Source organism: Phyllostomus hastatus, unplaced genomic scaffold (genome assembly GCF_019186645.2).
Source record: "Phyllostomus hastatus isolate PE091 unplaced genomic scaffold, TTU_PhHast_1.1 phas_contig_148, whole genome shotgun sequence".
Taxonomy (NCBI): Eukaryota; Metazoa; Chordata; class Mammalia; order Chiroptera; family Phyllostomidae; genus Phyllostomus; species Phyllostomus hastatus.
In genome coordinates, this window is record NW_025333607.1 from 21,723,021 (window position 1) to 21,743,415 (window position 20,395).

At 56.7% G+C, this 20,395-nt stretch overlaps 1 protein-coding gene across 3 annotated transcripts; it reads left to right on the forward strand.

The window, feature by feature from the left end:
* Positions 1–20,135, forward strand: LHX9 (LIM homeobox 9). Of its 3 annotated transcripts, XM_045816912.1 has the most exons (7): positions 1–13; positions 226–296; positions 5,776–5,894; positions 7,794–7,996; positions 9,085–9,440; positions 15,269–15,471; positions 16,650–16,907. In XM_045816912.1, exons 2-7 carry the CDS (start codon positions 269–271, stop codon positions 16,905–16,907), a joined length of 1,167 nt encoding a protein of 388 aa, XP_045672868.1. In that variant the 5' UTR covers positions 1–13; positions 226–268. The 3 variants fall into 3 exon arrangements, with proteins under 3 accessions (XP_045672868.1, XP_045672877.1, XP_045672859.1); XM_045816921.1 differs by lacking the exons at positions 1–13; positions 226–296; positions 16,650–16,907 and adding an exon at positions 19,642–20,135 and having other exon boundaries at positions 5,721–5,894; XM_045816903.1 differs by lacking the exons at positions 1–13; positions 226–296 and having other exon boundaries at positions 5,721–5,894.
* Positions 20,136–20,395: the final 260 nt, after the last annotated feature.

Here is a 20,395-nt window from a genome sequence, read left to right on the forward strand (position 1 = left end):
TTCTGACTTCCAGGTGAGACCGCGATGGCGGGGGCGGGGGCCTGGCGGGGGCAGTGTTCTGCCCTGGGCGGGCACGGCAGGCCGGAAGCCCCGAGCATCCCGGCACCCGCGGGCACCCGAGGCCGCCCCGGGTAACGGTCCGGCTGACCCCGTAGGCGGGAGGAGGCGCGGGCCCCCCACCCCACCCCCCGCACCGCGGGGCTGACGCGCGGCTCCTCTCTGTAGCTCGGGCACCATCCGGGCGCCATCAGCCCCTTCGGCGCCGAGGATGCTGAACGGCACGACGCTGGAGGCAGGTGAGCGGTGTGCCCGGGTCCTCCTCGTTTTCTCTGCCCCTTCCCTTGGGCGGGTGTGCACATCGTGTGTGAGAGTGTGTATGGGCGCACCCGCGTGTGCGTGCGCACCTTCTCTGGGAGCGTATTTGTCTTAGAAATCACCCCGCGCTGCGTAGGCTCTCAAACACAGTCTCGGCCGGGGTCTCCCAGCTTCGGTCTTCCTTCCGAATTTCTGAGGATCCGCGGGGCGGAGGTGGGGGCGGAGGTCTCGGTGCCCCGAGCCGAGCGTGGTCGGCGGCGTGAGGGCCGCGCTCGGACCCTTCCAGGAAGGGGCGAGGGGACAGGGAAGACAGCGTCCTCACCAGAGACGGGCTTCGCCCACTTCGCTTTTGTTCGCTCCGACCCCCGCGCAGCCGGTTCATCGGACGCCGCGCGGATGTGCCCGGTGGGGCCCGGGGCGGCGCGGAAATGGCAGGTAAAGGGGCTGCGGACGGCCTAGGCGCGCTGCTCCGCGCTCGGCGGCCGAGCTCTGGCCGGAGAACCCGGGCCCCGGAGGGAAGGGGCGTGGCGGGAGCGGGCGGCCGGAGGGGCTTTGCGGGCGCGGAGAGCGCGCGAGGAAAGGAGCGCACGGAGCCCGCGGCCGGGAGAGGTGCGAGGGCCGCGCCTCCTCCAAGCAGCCGAGCCCCAGCCGGCTCCTCTCCGGCCCTGAAAGAGTCTCTCATCGTGAGACTGTCAGAGGCGCGCCGTACGGCTGCGCCGGTCTGGACCTGCCACCCTCGCTGGTGGGGAAGGTTGGCACAGAAGGGTCCCTCAGTCCACCGAACTGGAGAAAGGCCCGGCGCCTCCCGGCCATCAGCTCCCAGCCCACTCGACTCAGCCGTGCGCCTAGGGCTGGGTGGCGCCGCGCTCCGTGCGGGTTCCCAAGCCCAGAACAACACTGACACCTTGGGCCCTGGGGTACTCGCGGGATGCCGGCAAACCCTCAATGGCTGCACCTTCCAGACCAAGGGGCTCCTCCTCAACCAGCTTAATGGGGTCAGGAGGAAAGGTGACCCCTGCCCTTTACGGGCAAACCTGGGGCACAGGACCTTGGCCTCCAGAGTTCAAATCTAAGAAGACCTGGGCTGCTCAGGCTCCCCGGAGATGCAGGTCTGCGGCCCGTGGGGAAAGCCTTCCACCCCCTGTCCTTCCCTCCAGGGAGTCTGGGTCCCAGCCGGGGGCCGAGGTTGCCACCCTTGTCCTGGCGGACAGAGAATTCAGGACCTTGAACTCCCGACCCTCAGTCCAGCTCCCCCTCAGGGCAGGGGAGTGCGGCCTCGAGCTGTAGCCGGGTGTGTGGCTGGCAGAGCCCAGGGGAGTGGGTCGGTGTCACGGGCAGGGCGGGGGCGCAGCCCGGCCCAGGGTGGGCCCCGTTGCTCTGAGTGAGGCTTTGGGTCCACAGAGGGGACCCTGTCTTGCAGGCTGTGGGGGCGGGGCAGACGACTACTAGGAGCGGGGGGGGTGTCACTCCGTGGAAAGCGAAAGAAGTCACAGCCACAAAGACGTTCTCCATAAAGTGCACCCTGTCCGTGCAGAGTGAGGTGTGGTGAGGCGGGGCCGGCCCTCTTGGGTCGTTTTCTGGGGCTCGGAGACTGAAAGGGTAGGACACCCCAGGTCACACACCCAATTCTTGAGGCCCCCTCTCCCCCTTCCTCTTTAAAGAGCGGTAGGAGGGGGCTGGGCTGCAGTTTCCGAACGACTGACAAGGACCTCCCAAAGTCCCGAAGCCCGGCCCCACCCCTGGCTTTCAGCAAACGTCCTGTACTGGCTGACAGGGAGGAACCCTGGCAGTCGGCTTCTTTATGGGAAGTAGCAGATCCCGGGGGGGGGGGGGGGCAGGAGCTTGTTACCCGACGTTTATAAGCAGAAGCAGGCGCAGCCGGGATGCAAGCCGGACACTGGTTGCAGGAGGAGCCCTGCCCGCTCAGCACCTGCGGGGTGAATGCAGACAGGTGTGGGCCTGAGGGGTGGGTGGCTGCTGGCTGGCTGGCTGGCTCCCAGGACTCGTGTCTCTGGCTGCCCTGGACGCTCTCCACAAAGTTCCGGCCTTTCCCCGCAGTTCTTGGTTAAACTTTCACTTTGCGGAGTCTCCAAACTCATCTCTTGCGAGGAGAGGCTGGTGTTCTCAGACTCTTTGTTCCTTTGGCCGAGCAGAGTCGAAAGTCCAAGAACAACCAAACCAAATTCCAAACCACCACCACCCCCCCCACCCCCCATTTGGGAGGGGAGGGCGGAGGGCAAGGCAGCAAGAGTGCAGCCCAGAAACCAGGGAAAACAAGTCCCTGGACGGGGGTCCCATCTTCCCTCTCTCCTTGGAGCCCCCTCAGGTTCATGGACCGCTGTGCTCCTCAGAAACCCCTCCTTCTCCTCCTCCTCCTCCTCCTCCTGGGGGGGGGGGTCTGAGCCCTCTTAGCCGCTGACTTGTGGGAGGCGATCGCCCCTTTGTGATGGGACCTGCTGTCTCTGAAAGGGGGCCGCCCGGCCCCTGCGTGGGTCCCTCCGCCTGCGTGTGCGGGTTTGCAAAGCTCACTGATCTCCGTCCAAAGGGGCTAATTACATTACTCACAGTAAATAGCTGCCCTGCTGTCCGCTCGGGCTGCCAAGGCGAGGGGGCTAGGTCTCCAGCTTAGTCCCCTTGATTGGCTTCATTTTTGTGTGAAATTGTGTTTTATGAGCTGCGTTCTGGCACCGGCACGACGGCCACGGCGTCCCGTCTGCGAATAACGTTATTTCTGACCCCGAGAAAAGAGCAAGGGATGCGCCGGGTCTGGGGGTTTATGGAAGAGGCGACTCCAGCAGCTTCGGAGACCCGGGCTTCGGGACGAGGGCCAGGCTGCCATCCCCGGGGTTCCCCTTCTCTCCCTCCTCCCTCCCTCCCTCCCTTCCTTCCTTCCTCCCTCCCTCCCTTCCTTCCTCCCTTCCTTCCTTCCTCCCTCCCTCCCTTCCTTCCTCCCTCCCTTCCTCCCTTCCTCCCTCCCTCCCTTCCTTCCTCCCTCCCTCCCTTCCTTCCCCCCCTTCCTTCCTTCCTCCCTTCCCTCCCTCCTTCCTCCCTCCCTTCCTCCCTTCCTCCCTCCCTCCCTTCCTTCCTCCCTTCCCTCCCTTCCTTCCTTCCTCCATACCTCCCTTCCTTCCTCCCTTTCTTCCTTCCTCCCCCCCCTTCCTTCCTTCCTTCCTCCCTCCCTCCCTTCCTTCCTCCCTTCCTTCCTTCCTCCCCCCTCCCTTCCTTCCTTCCTCCCTTCCTCCCTTCCTCCCTTCCTTCCTTCTTTCCTTCCTCCCTCCCATCCTTCCTTCCTCCCTTCCCTCCCTTCCTTCCTTCCTCCCTCCCTCCCTTCCTTCCTCCCTCCCTTCCTTCCTTCCTCCCTTCCCTCCCTCCTTCCTCCCTTCCTCCCTTCCTTCCTTCCTCCCTTCCCTCCCTCCTTCCTCCCTTCCTCCCTTCTTTCCTTCCTCCCTCCCATCCTTCCTTCCTCCCTTCCCTCCCTCCTTCCTCCCTTCCTCCCTTCCTTCCTCCCTCCCTTCCTTCCTCCCTTCCCTCCCTCCTTCCTCCCTTCCTCCCTTCCTTCCTTCTTCCCCCACTCCCTCCTCTCCCTCTAAGCGCCCCCCCACCCCCTCTTTCTAGATTGGGTGGAAGTTTCCTGTCGCTCCCACAGAGGGGAGTGAGTCTGCTGCCACCAGGGGCCTCCCTGAGGCACCCAGGCTTCGCGAGGACATGGCCCTCTTTCCCCGGGATGGCTGTGGGGACCGGTGGGACAGCAGCAGGCAGAGGGGAGGGAGGGAGGGCGGGGGGCACAGGGCAGGTCCGCTTCCTCCCCTCTGGTTCATGCTGGGCTGCTTCCTGCCGCTGCTCCAGTGTGGGGCCGCTAGGGGACTTCTGGTGGTTTGAATGAATCGACCGTCGCCGAGGACAGTGGACGTGTTTTAACAGGGCCCGGGGGGCGGGGGGGCCCTGCCAGGGCCGGAGGGAGGCAGAGCAACCTGGCCTCTGGTGACGAGCGGTGACGAGCGGGTCTGCCGTGGCCCGGGTCGGCTCTCACCTTCTCCTCCTCCACAGTGACGACCCCCCCACCCCCTCCTAAATGCCCCCGTGGCCCATTTCTCAAGTCCCCTCTCCTGCCAGGGCAGTGGGGACAGCGGGCAGCAGGGCGTGCCCCAGGCTCCCGGGAGTCCTGAGTCGCTGCCCACACTGACAGGTTTCGAAGAGGACGCTCCACTCCCCAGCCACTGCCCCGTGGACCCAAGCTGGGTCGGAGAGTCAGGCATCACGCCTGGGCCGGTTGCATGCGTGTGCCCGCGACTCCACGCCCATCCCCACACTGATTCTTCACAGAAAATCTTCTTGACGAGAGCACACTCTGGACCCATAGGCTCTCCTCGCCCTAGCCCGATCCTCACTGCGGGGCAGGGAGCGCGGTTCCAGCCGCCGGTACCGTTAGGCCCCCTCGGGGAGGTGAGGCGACTTTCTTCTTGAGAAGTGGGCGGAGGGAGGAGGGTCGGAGAGTGCGGGAAGGGCTCTCCAAGATTTACGTCTTCGGGTCCCGTAAGCTGAGGACCAGAAACTCCGCACGAGGAAACCCGAAGTTTGGAGCTGACGCTGTTTGCTTTGAGCTGGGGGTCGGACCCTGAACTTGGACCTAACAGGCGGGCCCTCTGCCTCCTGCGCCGGGGCGGGGACAATCAGGGCTCCTTGCAGATGCGATTGCTGGGAAGTCTTGGAAGGGGGTGTGTGCGCGCGCGCGCACGCGCGCGCGCTGGGGGAAGTCGCTGCCCCCTCCCGCGGCCTCCCCCGCCCCCACTCCCCAATGTTTGTCCCCGCTTGCCCATCACCAGGGGGTTGAGAGGAGTATGACAGGTCTTTGTTGTCTGAATAAAACTGCGTGGCAGCTCCGGGGAGAGAACTCCTCCTACTAAATTATCAAAAATGGGCTGGCTTTAGTCTCTTAACAAATTGGACGCAGCCCGGGCAGGAGCAGTCCCAACCCAACCTAGAGGCGCTGGGAACTTGCGAGCGAGCAGCCGGGGGCCGCCGGAGATCGCGCTTCTCTTCCCTCTCTTTGTGCTCGGAACTGTTCTCTCTCCGCACCGCGCTCTGCGGTCCTCCCTCGCTGCAGTTGTTTCTCATTAGTAACTCGATCTCTCGGAGCCGCGAGATTCGCCTCCTGTCCCCCCTCCGCCCGTGTTTGTTTTCTGCGCATCTCCTCGGGGAGCCGCCGGGGCTTGGCTCGTTCCTGTCCCCCACGCGTTTCCCCTCTCCAGCCAGACTATCTTCCACGCTGTCTGCTCTCTCTCCTCCCCTCTCTCCCCCCTGCCCTGGGTCCCCCGAGCGCCCCTGCGCTCCCGCGCCGCCGCGCAGCCCCCGCGGTCCCGGCCGCGCCCTCCCTCGGATGAGCTGAGAGCCCCGGGTGCGTGTATATGGAAATAGTGGGGTGCCGAGCAGAAGACAGCGCGTGTCCCTTCCGCCCCCCAGCCATGCTCTTCCACGGGATCTCCGGGGGCCACATCCAAGGCATCATGGAGGAGATGGAGCGCAGATCCAAGACGGAGGCCCGCCTGGCCAAAGGCGCGCAGCTCAACGGCCGCGACGCGGTAAGGAGGGCCCCGCGCGGTGCCGGAGCTGGGCGCGCTCTGGAGCCCCTGTTCCCGGCGGCCCGAGGAGGATGGCGGGTCGTGGGGAGAACACGCCACGCTGGCGGGTGGGTTTTCTCAAGTCAGCCTGTCTGCGGGGCTCAGCGCCGGCCTCTCTCTGTCTCCCTCGAAACGTCCCCAGTGCTGAGACCCCGCGCTCCACACCGTCGCCGCAGCCCTTCCCGGGAGAGCGGGGACGAGGGAGCGAGAGGATGGAGACGTCCTCGTCTGCAGACCTCAGACTCGGGTCTCCGGATCCCTAGGCTCCCGGGCGCCTCCCGGGAGAGGAGCTGGGCGCGAATCGCGAGCTGGGCGCGGGCTGCGGGCGGGCGACGCGCGGCCCAGGCGTCCGGGCCCCGCGGGAGCCGGGTGTCCCTAGTTTCGGGTCTGATGACGAGATCTTGGGAGTGGACTAGAGATGACGGGGCCACCTCCACTTCTCCAGACATTCGGAGCCTGGCACCTCCAAACCCAGCGGTTTTCGGGGTCGCTGGTAGCTAGGCTGGGCCCCTTTAACGAGCAAGGACTGCTCTCGGGTCCCTGGCAGGGCGCGAGCCTTGTGCAAGGAAGCCTAATGAAAAGCCGTTGGAGCTGGGCCCTCAGCCCGAGTCCGAGATCGCGCTAACCTTCAAGGGTGGGATCCAGTATCGCGGTCACTACTATTCCTAACAGTAAGAGGCATGTCTGCTCTGGAAAGAAAACCGACGAATCAGCTATGAGCTGCCCCTTCCCACTTAAGAACCGGGGAGGAAAAGCTACGAAACTCAGGAAGTGGCCACAGGCCGGCCGGCCGGTCCTTAGGCACCGTACTGGGGACTGTAGCTCCGACTAAACTAGTGCATGGCCCAGGGCCGCTCAGCGGTATGCGCGGTCCACCAAGGACTCGAGTGGGCGGATGTTTCTACATTTAAAACACGCGTTCAGTGCGCGCCCCCGGTCTGGGTCAAGGCCGAAACTACTTTTCCAGATCCGCCCCAGTTTTGTGGGAAAACTCCAGCCCATTTCTGCTGGGCTTGAAGGAGAAAATGTCCAGAGATTAGATTTTTCTCCTGCCTTCCATGGCCCTCCTGTTTAAAAAAAACAACAACAAAAAGCCGAGTTCTGCATTTCCACGGGCTGGGCTGGTCCAGGTGAGGTTTCTCCGTCCTCGGTGGGGGATGCAGGCGGGAAGCTGAGTTTGGACCCTGAGCAGGGTTTCAGGACAAAGGTCCCCCGGGCACGTGTGTTTCAGGGGCGCGGTGCGGCAGGACCGAACCACGGGCCCTTCGTGCCCTGACTGGGAAGAAGACCAACATCCCAGAAAATTAGGGACACAAGGGCTGCCACATGCACCCCCTCCAGACAGTGTGGGCCAAGCCGTGAACTCGGCTGGGAACACCCCTCCCCGCTTTTGCACGCTGAAAGGGGTTTGGAGAGACGGGACTGTGATGCTGGTTGCTCAGAAACAGTCGGTGCTCCTTCCTACCTCCTTTCCGCTCCTCAGCAACAACGTCCGCGGTTTTATTTTGTGTGTGCGGAAAGCCACACTTTAACTTTAAAAAAAAAAATCCTGTGATGATTTGAGTTCGGAGACATCCACCGAACTACAATCCGTGCGCGCCTTGGCCTTTCAAAAAGAGGTTCCGGGCGGCCGGCGTGTCCTTCGGAGACTAGTCCCCGGAGGCCGCCAGCGGTTCCGCGAACAGCGCAGAAAGGGGGTGAGCCGCGAGGGAAAATTAGCACGCGTTTTCCCCGACGTCGTCCTGGGCGCGGCGGCCCTTGCCCCTGGCCGGGCGTCCGAGCGCCCGGGCCCGGCGATTCCCCGGGACCGCTCGCCCGGGGCCCGCGCCCTCCTCAGCTTGCACCGTGCTTGCCTTGCAGGGCATGCCCCCGCTGAGCCCGGAGAAGCCCGCCCTGTGCGCGGGCTGCGGGGGCAAGATCTCCGACAGGTACTACCTGCTGGCAGTGGACAAACAGTGGCACCTGAGATGCCTGAAGTGCTGTGAATGCAAACTGGCCCTCGAGTCTGAGCTCACCTGCTTCGCCAAGGACGGCAGCATTTACTGCAAGGAGGATTACTACAGGTATTTCCACCCCACCGGTCCCTACGTCCTCAAACACCTGGCGGGCCCCCCTGCTCGAACCCGGGAGGCCCCCACCTCCGTTCGGTTCCCCACCTTTCGCCCCTTCGGGGTACGGTTATCGGTCCCGAGACCAGGGACGTCGGCTCACACACCTTCAAGCTGCAGCCCCAACGCGGGCCGTGAAGATGGAGGGTAGCGGGACCCGGGGTCACAGGGAATCCCGCGCGCTCCGGCGGCCGCCCGCAGCTTTTGGAGGGATCGGGGGACCCCGGACGGGGAAATGAACGCGTCGCCCGTCTCCGAGAGGAAAGCGGAATTTTTCCGTTTGCTGCGAACTGGGCAAACTCCGCGCCTCAGACCCGAACGGGATGCAGCAGCAGCAGCCGCCGCTGGGCGCTGCGTTTTCGCGCGGGTGGCGGGAGATCAGGCAAGGGACCACGAGAAGGCAGGATTGCCTCTGCCGAAAGCCAGGCCACTGGGTTCCCAGTTCCCTTTCCCGCTGGTGGGAACCTGCCCGCCAGACCCCCCGAACTGCCCGGCACTCTGTTTAACGGTCCTTTCCCGCCGCACGCTGCTGGGCAGATCGGGAAGGAGAGCGAGGAGCAGGTGACCCAGCTCCGCGCAGCCGGAGCGGGAGAGGCGGTTGGGAGAGAATCCGCTTTCCTCTGCAAAACGGCCGTTTTCTGCGACTGCCCGCGCGCGGCCCGCGCGCTCCCGCATCCGCACGGAAGACCGCCGCTCGCTCACAGAACGCCGAGCGATGGGCGAGCCGGTTTTACCTGCGTTGCAATTTAGTATTCTTTCCATAGGGTTGTGAGTTAACTGGTGCAGAGTTCTTTCCCCTCAATCCCCACCTTACAGAGAAGGAAACGGAGGATCCTTTGCCTGATTCTTCTCACTTTAACGTGAGGGTCCTTTGTCCTGTTTATCAGGCCAAAAAGCAAATAAAATTAATGGCCAAGAGGGCCCTGTCCTCCCCTCCGGAGCCCTCTGGCCTTAGGCCTGGGCCACTGCTGCCCACGGTCACGCACGGGAGATGGCCCTGCCTTTGTCTCACCCAGCGCCCTGACTCGACCGTTTCCTTCCAGAAGGTTCTCTGTGCAGAGATGTGCCCGCTGCCACCTTGGCATCTCCGCCTCCGAGATGGTCATGCGCGCCCGAGACTCCGTCTACCACCTGAGCTGCTTCACCTGCTCCACCTGCAACAAGACCCTGACCACGGGCGACCATTTCGGCATGAAGGACAGCCTGGTGTACTGTCGCGCCCACTTCGAGACCCTCTTGCAAGGGGAGTACCCGGCGCCGCTGAGCTACACCGAGCTGGCGGCCAAGGGCGGCGGCTTGGCCCTGCCGTACTTCAACGGCACGGGCACCGTGCAGAAGGGGCGGCCCCGGAAGCGGAAGAGCCCGGCGCTGGGAGTGGACATCGTCAATTACAGCTCAGGTGGGTCCTTCTTCCCGCCGCCGCTGCCCTGCGCCCCTACACGCTGCGCCCGAGAGGGTGCCCGCACAGCTGCTTCCAGCCCAAGAGCTGGTTGCAGGAGGTGCTTTGCGAACAGGCGCTTGTCACCGCTGCCCCTTTCTCGCGGATGGGAGGGAGAGGGAGAGAGCGAGGGGAAGGGGGAGGGAGGGAGAGAAACCTTTGTTTAGGTGGCGGCGAAAAAACACTGTAATGACCGGCCACGGGGCTGCAGTGACCCCCCCCCCCCGGCCCCGGGGACAGGCGGAGTCCAGCCCCGGCTGCCCGTGAGTTATCGGGCCTGCTAGTTTCTGGCGCCCACTGGGGCGAAGCAGCCCCAGGGCGATTCCTGCGTGGGAGCCGCGGCACAGACCCCAGGGAAGGTTGTCCCTGGTGCTGAGGAGAGGAAGAACTCTTCAGAGCCCAGCCCCAGCCTGCCTAGAGGGCAGGGGCTGTGCCCACCGCCCCGCGTCCGTCGGGAAACGGTTGGCGAGAGGGTGGAAGCACCAAACCCCCACCTGGGGGAAAAGCTGCTGGGGGTGGGGGGTGGGAATCGGTGTCTGCTGCTGAGCCGGCCTGCCCCTCCGTCCTCGGGTCCTCGGCCCGGCCCGCCAGCCGCTGCCCCGGGCGGTGAACCAGCCGGACACCCAGGCCCCAGGGAGGCCGAGAGAGGCCTCGGGTCAGGCCCCCGGGGGTCGCAGGGGCTGGCGGGCCTGCCCTTTGGTCCTCTGCCGATGCCCCTTTTTCTCTAAAACTCCAACGTGGGCACCGGGCATGGAGCGCCCCTCTTCCTTGCTGCTCAGGGCACAGCCGTCGGCGCCCACGTCTCCCGGTCGCCCGTTCCCTGGTGTGGGTCGCCAGCCCACACCCCCGCCCACACCCCCCGCCCGCCCGGGGAAGGGTGAGGGTGGTGACAGGCCTGAGAAGGTCAGTCTAACTCGGAAGGGCGGCAGCTCTTCCTGGGAGCCCCAACCCCGGGAAAAGGGGGCTCCAGCAGCCCTGGGTCAACTTGGGGGAGCCTAAGGGCTGGCCCTGGTCCAGCCGGTCTGGGAACCCCAGTGGGTAGGAGACTCAGGCCAGGGGCACCGCTCTGCCGGAGGGGGCCTTGGAGACTCACCGCGGCAACCCCACGCTGGTCCTGGGGGCACCTGGGCACCAGCCAGAGGCGTGGGCACCCAGCGCACACTCAGACCCTGATAGCGTCCCCTCCCTGCCCCCAGGAGCCTGGCAGGACACCTGATCTCTGTCCTGGCTCAACACTGTCCCTTGCAGACCAGAGAAGTGGTCTGCCCGAGGTCACGTAACCAGAGCGAGCGGGTGGGCTCCAGGAGCCCTGCTCTGCGGAGCCCGAATGTTCAGGGCTGGACCCGCTGGGTGCGCGGGATCCCCTCCAGCCCTCCGCTCGGTCCTCGGCTGAACTGATCGAAGGGGCCGGGTCCGTCTGGGCAGCGCGCTTCGCCCCCAGGAGAGCAAGGTGGGGAGCCCAGCGCGGCTGCAGTTGTCTCTCGGGTTTGGCGCCAGGGTCGCCGGGCGAAGGGAAGAGGGCCCACGGCTCGCCAAGGCCCCCACCCGGGGCGGTTTCGTATCTGGGTATCGGGGCGGCGGGTGCCCCTGGGTTTTACCAACCCCCGGCGGAGGATCGCGGCCTCGCGCCCTTCCCGCTGTGCGCAGGCGAGGGCTTTGGTCCGGGGCCACTCTGCCCAGCGCCCAGGCTTGGCCTCCTTTGATGCGTGGTCCCCGGGGCGAGACAAGGCAGGGCAGTAATTATTCTTTATTAATATAAGATGACATCGGAATCTGGAGCCACTCACCAAGGCCCTAGTGCCCTAATTAGAGGGGGTGGGGGGGGAGAGAGCGGGGGTGCACACCCGCCACCGGCAGTCCTCGGGAAGCAGGACATCCCTGGGCTTCCGCAAAGTCCAGGAAGGCGAAGGACATTTCTTGTCCAGCGGATGCCGGCCTGGCTTTGCGCCTGTTCATTTAACCCCATGAGCTACACTTGATCTTGCTTCGGACCTTCCTTTAAGCCGGAAAGATCCGTCCAAGGAGCTCTGGGGACAGTCGGATTTTGCTCCTTTACTGCGCTGAGAACCAGCGAGTGCAAATTTTATTTCTTTAAAAGGATGAACATTCCCTCCCATTCTGGCCTTTTGTTTGCACATTAGTGCTGCTACGAGGTTCTCAAGAAGGCTGGCGCTTCCTTGCCCCTGAAGGAGGAAAAGTTGCTGAGGCCTCCCTGCTCCCAGGGAGCTGCTATGAGACTAGTCCAGATGCCTTTTAGTCAACCCACCGTCCTTGCTGGGCCTGCCCAGAGGTACCAGCAAATAGTGTGTATTTCTCTACTATCAGGCGAAAATAGTCTAGAGAAAGAGGGTTAAAGGTGCCGGCTAGAGAATCCACCCAACGTTAGAAAATGCTTACGAGTCTAACGGCAGCGTGTTACAAAACCAGTGGAAGAAGTGCTTCAGCACGTTCAACCCGCTGGAAGGCAGGAAGTAAAATGCACCCTCAGTTCGCGCTCATTTCCTCCCGCTTCCCTCGGACCCTACGGGGCCTCTCTGCTGCAGTGGAAACCAGCCTTGGAAAGAGGAACGTTGGTACCGAGTATGATTGTACACACTGACGTGTTGGCAAAAAACATGTACACAGAGTATGTTTGTGATCCGAGGCCTTCCAGAGAAGACGTGAACATTGGCAAAGACCAGTTGGTGCCTGACATAAGGCAAATGCCTTTTACTGTGGGTATTCCTAATTTAGTTTTATCTCTGCAAACAGGCAGAGATTTTGGAGAGAGGCATGGAGAGTTTATTTGGAGTGCTGGATTGAAGTAAAACCCTCCCCGGGGTGAAAAGGGTGGGTCCAGGCTAGGCATCTCCTGTGTCACTAGGCACTTGAGCACGAACCGAGAGCCGACAGCTGTGGCACTTCTCAAAGTCTCCCTTTCCTTAGTTTCTCTTCTCCCTTCCCGATTTCAGGAGCTCCCGGTAGCGGTTACATTAGCCTCGCACTGACCCCTGGTGGTCTCTCCGGGGTCAGTTACTTCTCAGAAGGCTCGCCGCCCGGGGAACAGAAGCTCACTGGCATGCAGGAGACCGTTTCATTAGCGACTGCAAAAATAAAATAGTTAGACGTTCTCGTTAACGTGGCCACGCCAGCTGTGTATTTAGGGCTTCTGTTTAAGCCAGTTTGGAGAGAGTTATCATTTCATCTCGTAAATCAGGGCGGGAAACCCTATAGCTTTAGAAGTGGGCCCAGGGGGTACACAGGTTTACATAATGCGTTTGTACTTCCACGCACGTCATTTAGGATATTGCGCCGAGTCACTCGGTGGATGGAATGGATGGCTCTATTAAGTTGAGTAATGCAAGCGATAACGCAGGCCCAGAAAAACCACACAGAGCCCTCTCTGTTCGATAAAGTGCTAACCGTCTCCTCACACGCCCAATTGTCTTCTGGGTGAAAACAAGGCCCATTATGGTGTTTCATGAACTGAGATTCTGTGCTGATTAAAGAGTCATCGATCATGGAAATAGAGTGCGTGCTTGGAGACACAGTTTTATCAAGCCTTCCTATAATTATTTTTCACAAACTCCGTTTTAAAGGCTAATGGGGACGCAGTTAGGTTAGAAATCAAACTCATTTCTAAGACATATGACTTTGGGGCAGAGGATGGCGAGGGTCATTATCAAACCCAAGTTAAGTCTCCTGTCCTCAGGGTAATGTTCAATGTCACGTGCTGTTCAGGAAGCATGGCGTGTTATATACGAGAGGAAGGAAAGCTTGGAGGCAGCCTGCAGTGACTAACATGGGCCTCTCAGCCCATTTTGTTGTGGGAACGTTTATAATCTGGTTGTGAAATATGGCTCCGTTACGTGGAGATAAGTGTGGTTTTATGGCAGGTCATAAGATGCAGTTTCATCCATGGGAGGGTAGGAAAGTGCAATTCTGTTGGATATTTGAACCTGACATATCCCCGCTGGGTGGAGATAGGCTAAAATTCAAAGCACCTTCTCTGTCTTTTCTACAGGCGTGTTATTCTCGCTGGCGGGGCTTACAATGTCCGTGCCCAACATTTGGAGGTGGGCATCCTAGCTTAGATTCGACCTCAGGTTGGCTTGATTTTGCCAACCTGATAGTCTTGGATGATTTTACTGATGACCAGAGATACAAAATCTTGATGGCTTGCTTTTGGGGCTTCTCGTCCTGTGCTTGACTTAAAAGGCTCAAAGGTGAACTCACCTTCTCTGTTGCCACGGTGCCCTCCTACTTCTGTGTCTTATGGGAATATAAACAAAGGGGACATTAGTTCATGCCCAGCCTCATTACATGAGCAAGAATCTCTTGTTAAATACATTCTGCAATGCACAGTAGCTGACCTCCTGATGTAGCTGTAGCTATACGGAGTTCCTGAAAATAATTTTTAGAAAGTAATTCTAACCAGAGCACAGCAGGCAGATACTATTTTACCAAACAAAGTAGAGGAGCTCATGCTAAGAGATGCCTCACTCACGTCAGCACTAAGGTTTCTTTCCCTTCCCCCCACCCCACCCCCAAGAACATGATCGGGTTGATTTTAAATATTCTATTATAACGCACCAGAGATTCAGGCTGGTCAGATGTGAATATACATCAGATAAGTACCTGAATTAAGGATTACAGGAAGAGAAACTGGCATGTCTTATATGTTGCGAGGTTGGCAGAATCAGTAAATATTTAGCAAGATGTTTTCATGTGGTAATTGCGTTTACCGCGTGGAGCCAGTAGGTTATTGGAAATGACCTTTTAAATGCACGGCTTCATGTCCCGGGGATAATGACTTTCTGGCTGGTTTCAAAGGCTGGGCTGCTCTGCCCCCTGTGCTGAGGAGGGCTGTGCCCGGGGAGGGGGGACGCCACCCACTTGGTGCCAGGCCAGCCAGGGCCACAGCGCGAGTCCCACTCACAAACACCCAGAGCAGCGGGGCCAAGACGTGAGCCTGGCAATGAGCTCCCGGCGTCTGCCCTCTGCCTGCCGTGGGGAGCGCTTCAGGCAAGAGCCACGTGGAGACACGTCTAGACCCACTCTCTTGCAGAAAGATCGATTAAAGGCACTCCAAGGAAGGACGGGGTTCTGCCTGACACAGCCCTCCCCGTGAACCAGTTGCAGCCAGAAAGCCCTCGAAAATAATATTCTTAGGATTACGTAAGAAATCTACACAGTTGCATTGTGTAACCCCCCCCCCCCCACCTGCAGGCACTTTCTAACTCTTTCCCGATGGAGAAGGCTGTGGGGGCAGCGGGGGAGGCTAGAACCTGGAACCCACCTTGGCTGCCTGGTTGCTGAGAGGCCCTCCCGTTGGAGGGAGCTGAAGGGAGCTGCTTGCACAGCCCCGGGGCAGACAGACAGACAGGCAGACAGACAGACAGCCTGCCTTCGGGGGGCGGGGGCCACGTCACAGACGAAGACCGAGCGTGGGGTCTCTCGGGCCTGTGTGTGTGGAAGGCGTGTGCACGCAAGCACTTAGGAAAACAAGTGTTTCCTTCTCGTTCATGGAGAATTCTCTCACTCCTGCACTAATGCATCTCAGGTTTCCCTAGCAACCCTTAAGCAAACGAGGAGGTCTACCCGATGTTTTTCCAGGGCGTAAACTTTGGCTGTGCCACCTTAACAGGTCAGCTTGGCGGACTCCGGCAGGTGACCTCTTCCCGCTGCCTGGCTACCTGTCCTCACTGGGTGGACCGTGTCTCCCACGGTAGCTCGTGGTCACGGCGTCCCCCTCCCGCCGGGGCAGGCGTCCCCACTGAGCCCCCGTTCGTTTCCCGGGCCCACCGCAGGTTGCAACGAGAACGAGGCCGACCACCTGGACCGAGACCAGCAGCCCTACCCGCCCTCCCAGAAGACCAAGCGCATGCGCACCTCGTTCAAGCACCACCAGCTGCGGACCATGAAATCTTACTTCGCCATCAACCACAACCCGGACGCCAAGGACCTCAAGCAGCTGGCCCAGAAGACCGGCCTCACCAAAAGGGTCTTGCAGGTAAGAAGGCTCCGTCGTTGGCTGTGCATACACTCCCTCCCCCTGGCCCGTGAGAGTAGTTCTCTCCCCTGTGGAGCCACGCAGGTATTGCCCAGGCTGCTCCTCATGAGTTGACTGTCCCGGAGGGTGTACTGGGGTTGCGCAGGGGCTCGGGGAAGGGGCCCGGAGAGAGAGCCAGGGTCTTCAAAATGCAGCCACGTGCTCCCCGAGGTGGACAGAGGGGTCCTCCGGAGCCCGCACAGCTCAGTGTCTGCAGACACAGGGATGTTATCCGCACAGGCTGTGGCATTGGAGGCTAAGGAGTTGGACTCCATGCACAGACTTGTGGGGGACCTGCTGGCCTGCTCACCCCCCATTCAGGCCGACCCTCTTTTCCAACTCCCCCAAAGCCACAGTAGGGTGAGGGCCTCAGCGACCAATTGGTGTTTTCCCTTTTGAATGAACCACATTTAAAAACCAAGTCCCCGGGGCTACATGGGCCGTGCACTTGCTTTTGTAGAGGCAGCAGCATAGAACTGTCCCACCACTGAGACGCCAGGGGGGTGCATCGGCTCACCTGTGGTGGCCCTCCAGGTCTCAGAGGCCAACCACAGCGGGCATTTGGGGGTCCCGTGGCCCAGAAATATGTCCTGTGCCAAGAGCACCCACACTGTGCCAGACCCAGGAACAGCCTGAAACCCGCCCCCGCGATGCCCGCTTCAGAGGAGTGAATTGTACTTGGAGAGACCTGGGACCCCGCTCCTCCTCCTTCCCCGGAAACAGTGCTTGACAGCGCAGGGTGCAGCTCCTGCCCCTCCTCTCCCTGCCTCCATCTCCATGGTGTCTCCAGTGCTGTGCCATCTGTCCCCAGTCAGTGGCTCTTGTTAATGCTGGGGGGGGGGGGGGGCACGGGCAGGGCATCTGCAGTGTGTGTTAGATGAGTCTGTCCTGGAAAAAAGAAAGGAAGAAAAAAGAGAAAGAAAGAGAGGGAGAGAGAGAGGGAGGGGGAGAAAAATGGCCCTCTGTCCCAAGAAAAAGAAACAATTATATTTAAAAGATGTATTTAAAAGAGAAACCTGTATCCTTCCCACACCAAAAAAAAAAAAAAGAAAAAAAAAGAAAGAAAGGAAAGGGAGGCAGAGAAAAACAAAGTCTAAACATAAACATCGGTAAAGACCTCCGTTGGGATTGGTTTGCAGGTTTGGTTCCAAAACGCACGAGCCAAATTCAGAAGGAACCTTTTGCGGCAGGAGAATGGGGGTGTCGATAAGGCGGATGGCCCGTCGCTTCCAGCCCCGCCCCCCGCGGACAGCGGCGCGCTCACCCCGCCCGGCACGGCGACCACTTTAACCGACCTGACCAACCCCACTCTCCCCGTAGTGACGGCCGTGACCTCTAACACGGACGGCCGCGAGGCCGGGAGCCCCTCACAGACTACCTTAACGAGCCTTTTCTAACATTGGTTTCCTGAAACCGCTTCCTCCTCCCCCTCTTCTTATTCTAATGATTATTTTATTATTTACGAGACCTTCCCTCCCATCCCCCACCCCGCGCCCCCACCCCCCACCCACAGACACTTGGGAAATAAAAACGACACTTGGTGTGTAGCATCCGCAGCCACTTGGCGAACGAGTTTACAGTATTGTCTCCTTTACAAAGTGTATTTATTTATTTTTTTGTCTACAAAGTGTATTTGGATTTAAAAAAAATCAGATCTTTCAGTCGGTAAGGGGAGTTTTTGAATCGTTCTAAGTGCCTCTTACAATTGTATGTTACTTATTTCCAGAATCCCAAAGGGGGAAAAAAAAAGAGAGCAGTCTTTGGGTAATCATAATCCCACTTAAAAGATTAGGTTAATAAAGTATCAGATAGTCAATCACAGCTCTTTATTAAATCTTGCAATTGTATGCATACTTCGGGGATTTTGAAAACTTTACAGTTTTAAAAATTTAAAACTGAAAAACATGTTTTGGTTGCTCCTTTTTCTTACAAATGAGACAGAAATATGACGAAAGACTAGCACTAACTGAGGCAGCTGAACTATGAAGGGTTAATGAACTTGAATTAATTAGGGTGGACCTCTATTCCAGGAGGGGGACTTCCCCTTCGTGTCCGACACTCGCCTCAGTCAGTGGCTTTCTCGGGCATTTGGACAACACTGAACAGACTGAAACTCCCCACGTATCCCTGAAATTCCAGCTAGAACTTGAAATGCTGTGCTCGTTTAACTTTCAAAAGCTACAGATGGTAGTTGTAAAACCATTCTTTCTAAATTAATTTCCCCCCCCAGGGAAAGTGGAAATAAGCAAAATATAACTTTTTAAGAAGTCAAAAAATCAGCGTAACTTAATTAACTTAATTAATAGCTCTATGGATTGGCTTCAGCTGTACCACGATATTGTGTCTGGCATGCTCCGTGAATCATGTTAACAAAGAAACTTAGTAGACGAATACTGCCTCTGAGAATTCTTTGTTTTGTTTTTTTTTGTTTGTTTTGCTTTTATTTTCCATTGGCACAGGATGATATATTGGTCAGAAAAAAAATAAAACTTTTCTGGCATTAGAGATTTGAAGTCATCAGTCTTAATGTAGATAAACTCAGAAGCCTCGTGGATGCTGATCTGAATATATTTCCTAGTTTACAGTAGCATTTTTTTCTTTTAATTTAAGTGGAAATCTTAATGGTCTGGGCAGTGGTGAATGTTCATCTCCATGCTTCCGTTGTAGTTAAATTACAATTAGATTGTGGATTTCCTAAAAAAAAATAATAAAGAAATAAAAAAAAAAGAAGTCAAGATATATGTCTTGCTTTAGTGGATTGTTAAGAATAACTTTGCACATTTTCTCCACTTTTCGGACCCCTCAAATCTCCTCTGGTGGTCGAAGTGGCTATTTAATAGATTTTGAAGGTGTCCTCTGGCTGTGTAGGTGCGTGGTTACATATTGACGATTCACTGCCCACATTAAAGTGCATTATTGTAACTTTTGCTCAGGGTCTTTAGAAAATTAGCACAGAAAGTAGCTTATTTTTTAAAAAAAAAGTATGATGGAAGGTAAGTTAACACTGTAACAGAAGAAAGGTGTGACTGCCGTGGTGTACTCAGCAAGTGTGGTTATCATCTTCTATGGAGCTTAAATCTTGACTTTTCCTATTTCTATTCCACTTTGGGCATTTACCACTAACCAGACCAAACAACCCTGGTAAGGCTGAGATCTTATTGATACACTTTTACAGGTAAAATGTTGATGCTTATAAATTTTGTTCTTTGACAGAACAATATATGGTACTATAGATCTACTTTATTAAGTAGACTAATTATAACTCAGTTCTCCTATGTGCCTTATGATATAACTTGGAAGTAAGTTTGTGAAAAATCAGGATATATGTGTTGTCTGTTAAATTAACTGTTTTAAGCCCTTTGACACCTCACTAGTTTTGTACTGTTTTACCTCTGATTTCTGAAACTCTTTTTATGGTGTATCCTGTTAGAGGGGCAACATGTCATAGAAAGCGGTGCGCACTCTTTCAAATATAGTTGATAAATTCAATAATCTTATATATTGAGCTTCGTGTTTCTAGTACAGTAAGTGGTCTAGCAAAATCGTCCATGTTTCTTTGTTTATTGATAAATGCATTGTATAGAAACTATTTCCCCTAAATATTTATGGACCAAACAATTGTGATTTATCCTATTAAATTTGTGTGAATAAACCATTTTGAATCTAAGGAGTTTTATTTCCCAGCAGTTTTATTTAAGGTCTAACTGGACTAGTGTTTTCCAATATCTGTATTCAAAAGCTATTAAAATAGTATGACAATTTTTTTAAATATTCAAACATACAAATAGTTTTGAGATTTCCAAACTTCTGGTTCCTTTTAAATGTACACACCATTGCATATGCAATGTAGTTCAACTCAGAATTGCCTTTAAATATATTTTCTTAGAATAAAAGTAATGCCCCATGGATTTGACTCAGCCCAATTTTTAGAATTTAAAAAAGAGAGAGAGAGAGAGAGAGAGATAACTAACAGATAAAGTAATTGCATGAAAAGAAGCCTTAAATATGATTAAGATTTAATGCTAGGTCTCTTGAGCACCAGTGGGTATTTGTAAATCTACATAGAAATTGCAGACCCCTGAAAGCCAAGTTGCTCTGGAGTTAATACATTGTCACTATGATTTTTTTCAGGGAGAACAAATCTTGGGGCATTACAGCCAAACATCCCGACGTTTGAAAATTCCCTAAAGTATTAAAAGACGGGGAAAGTTTGATCGGAAATCCACAGCAGTGAAGACAAAGACAATATTAGGTTATCAGAATCACACATGCTAAAATCTATTGAGCCAAAAAAAAAAGCCACAAAAAACAAAAACAAAACAAAAAAAGAGCAAGCGAGAGGAAAGACTTAAATGTCATTTACTGAGTGTTAACAACAATGCTGTTCTTTATGGCTCCTAACACAAACGGAGGCTTAAACCGATGTGGTTTAAAACAAAATGAGGTACACCGTGTACAAACAGAGCAACCTGGCAGTAACACGCACACCCCATATTTGAAGCAAATTATTACTGAAAAAAAAAATCCGCACATTTGTCAAGCATACTGGTTGTATAGTCCCCAACCTGCATTTCACTCGCTTGCCAATGTGTACCAGCCCGACCTGTTCATGGCGTTTTCCAATTGTAAATCCAGAGAAAAGCTACCACTCACGCGAGAGGGTAGGGATCAAAGCCCAGTAATTTTAGTATTATTGTTTATTCCTTCCCTTTTTCAACGGAAATCTCTGCATGCACTTTTCCACCTGTCACTCCTAGTGTGCATCTCTGTATGACGAATTCTCTTTGCTGTTTCTTGTATGATAAATAGCTTTCATTAATAAACATTTTATTTGATGCAAACATAGTTAACTTTATGTTAAATACACGCTGTTGAAAATGAATTT